This window comes from Sprattus sprattus (genome assembly GCF_963457725.1).
Source record: "Sprattus sprattus genome assembly, chromosome: 20".
NCBI classification, from domain to species: Eukaryota; Metazoa; Chordata; class Actinopteri; order Clupeiformes; family Clupeidae; genus Sprattus; species Sprattus sprattus.
Genome location: NC_137918.1, coordinates 17,939,177 through 17,942,166, shown reverse-complemented (window position 1 = coordinate 17,942,166; position 2,990 = coordinate 17,939,177). Strand labels below are relative to the sequence as shown.

At 42.5% G+C, this 2,990-nt stretch overlaps 1 protein-coding gene across 1 annotated transcript in view; it reads left to right on the top strand.

Moving 5' to 3' along the window:
- Window positions 1-965: 965 nt before the first annotated feature.
- Window positions 966-2,990, top strand: part of mylipa (myosin regulatory light chain interacting protein a) — a 15,803-nt gene continuing 13,778 nt past the window's right edge. The window contains exons 1-2 of the mRNA XM_080858873.1: window positions 966-1,166; window positions 2,917-2,990. The exon at window positions 2,917-2,990 is cut by the window's right edge and continues 117 nt beyond it. Of these exons, the coding sequence (XP_080714999.1) occupies window positions 1,080-1,166; window positions 2,917-2,990 (161 nt within the window). The 5' untranslated portion in view covers window positions 966-1,079. The remainder of the gene's footprint in view (window positions 1,167-2,916) is intronic.

The window sequence follows — 2,990 nt, the reverse complement described above, 5'->3', positions numbered from 1 at the left end:
GAAACAAGGGGTCTGCAACTACCACCTTAAGGACCATTTCCATACCATACAGCAGTGGTTCTTAACCTTTTTGGAGGTACTGAACCCTGCAAGCTTCATCAGTGCATTCGCCGAACCCTTCGTAATTTGAAAAATAAAATATGATTTCTTCAAAACGTAGGTATGTATTAAAAACGTCACAACATTGCTAGTGTGAACCGGGCTATACTGCCTGTGTCTTGACCCCTGCCGAACTCCTGAGAGTGTCTCAATGAACCCCTGGGGTTCGAACAAACCCAGGTTAAGAACCACTGCCTTACAGGGTACTTTTCTGACACCTTTGGGTACAAAAAATATACATTTTTCTGTGTGTTTATGAATAAATTAAGTAAGATATAAATACAAATATATAAATTAAATAGGGTAATTATTCTATTTAGGCTTTGCCACAGAGAACCTAAACAAATGTGGGTTGTTTTATTTGTTTAGTAGGTAGATCATTTGTTCATTGTTTTCATAGTTTCATTTGTAAAACATCTATATATTTGCAAAGCATGAGCAGTAATACCAAATAGTGTCCAAAGGGTTTGTAATTTAAATAGATTATGTTATGCATAAGGTTGTAATTCAAAATGTGTTTATTATCCATAAGGTTGTAATTTTAACACTATTTTACTAAAGACGGCCTTAGCTGAACGATGCCGCTGTTTTAATAAACTGTCTTGACTTCCTGCAACACACAATGAGCAGGTGGAGGCGGACGTAATCACGGTGATGATGTAACTATGGTTACACGTGTGTGCAGGTCTCAAACACATGCAGTACCATCAGTGATCGCCGGGTGGCGCTTACTAGCCCGTGTGCATCTGCCACAGAGCAATCATGCTAACTCCGTGGTCATTGGCTGCACCGAAGTAGGCTGTACTTTTGCACAGCGATTCATTTCCAGACCTCAGCTTGAGGCGGTAAGCATCAGTGTACGGAGACAGAGGGTTTCTGAAAGTGACGGAAGGCCAGATGTAGGGTACCCACGGGACAGCACGGAGTTTCTTTTATCGTTTTTAGACGGGTAGACCAAAGATTTTTTTTTACGGATCAAGATGCTTTGTCATGTTACACGTCCAGATTCAGTGGTTATGGAAATAGAAGTGGATTCGAAGGCAAACGGAGAGGACTGCCTGAATAAGGTATGGCATCGAACCATCATTATTATCCTCATTTTCAAAAGCTGATCGTTAAACGGATTTAATATGTTCGTGCTCTGCGCAAATTGACTGTACATTTGTCTGGACAACCTAATGTGATCGCGTTTGCAGTTTAAAACGTAGCCTGCAGAGTGTGCTCTACTATGTAGCTTCCTCTTGCCTTCTCAGGTAACATGGGGTAGATCAAAATATCACGACTAACATTTGCCACAGAGACCGCAAACACGTGTCAAGTCTGGACCGTGCTGTGACGCCTACTATCATAAACTATTTTGCAACTGTTATGTGCTCGGTGTACCATAACAAAAATAAAGTAAAGCGTGTTAATGTTAGTGCGTGGACTGAACGTGACGCCGGGGGCGGGTGCTCAAGGGATGCTCTCATTCAGCTGCTCCTGGAGAAGAGGTGTCGACAGCTAGAGGTTACTTTAGTTCATTGCTTTCGTCCTCACTTCATCGGACCGATTGCAAGCTGCTCTTTCCCCACTCACCCAAGTCACTCACCCGAGATAGAATTTGACATGATGTCGGTCCGATTAGAATAGGCTAGTATATTTTCTTTGAGAAGAGTACTGTGTCGTTCATGAATTGTAGGCTTTTTCATACAATCTGATTCAGCCTCCAGACATGGTGTCGGTGTGGTAGAACGGGCTGCCTGTGTGTGCGTGTGTGTAAATAGTCACGTTTGTGCATTTTTTAAAAAAAATTATCCAGATCAGTTTTCGGAACCATATTACGTATATTTCGCCCCTCTTATAAATCCTAGTCAGGATGCCAACCGACAGTCTGAATTATCAGATGATTATTATTATATTATATTATATTATTATTATTATTAGTCTGAATTTTCAGAGTATTATTGTTTTGTCACACGCCCCCTTGTAGACCACGCTCTTGGTTATGTAATAGGCAATGGGTGTCCTGTTTGGAGCCATGAAGAACGTGTGTGTGTGTGTGTGTGTGTGTGTGTGTGTGTGTGTGTGTGTGTGTGTGTGTGTGTTTGTGTGTCAGGAGAGGTGTGCTGTATGGAGCCTTGAATAACGCGTGTGTGTGTGTGTGTGTGTGTCAGTAGAGGTGTCCTGTATGGAGCCTTGAATAACGTGTGTGTGTGATAGCTCAAGCTGATGTTATAGTCTTCTCGACTTAACTAATACATTTATAATGGGGAAAGGTAGAAACACTCAGGGTGCCTGTGCGACCTTGTATGAACAAGTTCATATTCATGAGTTCAAATTCACACGTCAACACGAGTTTAGCAGCTGCCAACTGTAAGTACCTCACCTATGTGTATGTAAAGAATGTTGATATGAAATATGAAAACAACCAGTAGTCAATGTGCAAGCTCTCTCTCTCTCTATCGGAGTTGGGGCAGTCTGTCCTTCATTTGAGGTCGAGGCATGACGCTCTCTCGCTACAAGTTTCACCTGTTCGTGTTGGCTTAACAAATGTTTGTGGAGGTAGCTTGTGGAGTCCAGTGCAGTCGAGAGGCGCTTGTTTCCACGCCACAGCTTTCACGTAACTGTTATATTTTTCTCTTTTGACGGATACAAATAGAAAATAATGGGAGTATTTCCATCGAAACATCAGTAGTCACTCTTGTTGCCTGCCATCATGTCTATTAGCCTTTTACTCGCTGTTAGTTGATTGGCCATTAAATATGTCAATATTTAAGAGGCTGAGCTACGTGTGCTAGGCCCTGCTGACGCTAACCGCCCCCTTCTGTCTCCTGTCAGGTGTGTCGTGCATTGGGGATCATCGAGGTGGACTACTTTGGGCTACAGTTCTCTGGCAGCAAAGGGGAGAACCT